The 963-nt window shown below is 66.8% G+C and overlaps 1 protein-coding gene across 1 annotated transcript in view; it reads right to left on the bottom strand.

Annotated features, from left to right (window-relative positions):
• CHD5 (chromodomain helicase DNA binding protein 5) overlaps positions 1–963 on the bottom strand; it is a gene marked incomplete at its 5' end in the record, with an annotated part of 98,893 nt that overhangs the window by 10,907 nt on the left and 87,023 nt on the right. Inside the window, 2 exon segments of the mRNA XM_015565951.1 lie at positions 7–52; positions 252–344. Coding sequence (XP_015421437.1) covers positions 7–52; positions 252–344 — 139 coding nt within the window.

Raw genomic sequence — 963 nt, 5'->3', positions numbered from 1 at the left:
AGGGGCTTCTCCCTGTCACTCTTCAGCTGCCTCCGGGACTGTCGCCGGCCACCTGGGGAGCAGCCCCCCCCACCATGTCAGCGGGCCCAGAGACATCGGACACCACCCTCTCCGCCAACTCGCCCAGAACGGGGATCCCTCGGGGTGACCCCGAAGGATCTCGAGCCTGTCCCCACGCCCCAGAGCCCCCAGGCTGGCTGCCAGCCCCCGCACAGCCTCGCCCCAGCCCCGGCCGCAGCAGCGAGACTCACTCTGCCCTTCCGGCCTCTCCTCAAAGTCCTCGTCCTCGTCCTCGGAGCCGATGGAGTACTCGGACTGGTTGTCTGAGAGCTCGTCCTGCCACTCTGGGGAGGCGGGGGGCACAGGGTGAGGTGCCAGCAGCCCCCGGCCCCCCACCCTCTGGGCCACGCCGAGGCCCTAAACCCCAGCCCAGCAAGTGGCCATGAAAACCGCCTGCCTGGGAGCTCGCGGCCTAATATCAACGCTGCTTCCCAAGGGCTAGACCATTCTCCACCCATTTTACAGATGGGGAAGCTGAGGCCTGCCCCGGGTCACACCGCTGGCAGAGAAGTCACTGGGTCACCACACATCTTGTTCCCCAAACACCCAGCAGCCCCATTGGCTCCAATTCCCCACAGCCTCCCACTCAGGCCGGTCCCACACAGCTCCTGCTCCCCGGCCCCAGGGGCTCCTGCCACAGGATCCCTCTGACCTGCCAGAACCCTGCCCTGAGGCCCTCTGCCCCGAGGCACCGCACACCCTCCGAGCCGGACACGCACCCTGGTCCTCCTGGGACGTGTCGTTGTAGTTGACCTGCTTGCGGATGCGCTTGCCCTTGCCCAAGTTGCGGGCCAGGTCCTCCTGCTGCTGCTCGTAGTGGTGCCGGAGCAGCTTCTCCCAGTAGTCGGGGTCCACGTTCTCCTCCTGCTTGATGATCTCCCGCTCCACCTCCTCCTGAGACAC

The sequence above is a fragment of the Myotis davidii genome, unplaced genomic scaffold (assembly GCF_000327345.1).
Source record: "Myotis davidii unplaced genomic scaffold, ASM32734v1 scaffold299, whole genome shotgun sequence".
In the NCBI taxonomy this organism is placed as follows: Eukaryota; Metazoa; Chordata; class Mammalia; order Chiroptera; family Vespertilionidae; genus Myotis; species Myotis davidii.
This window is presented reverse-complemented; position numbering and strand designations above follow the sequence as displayed.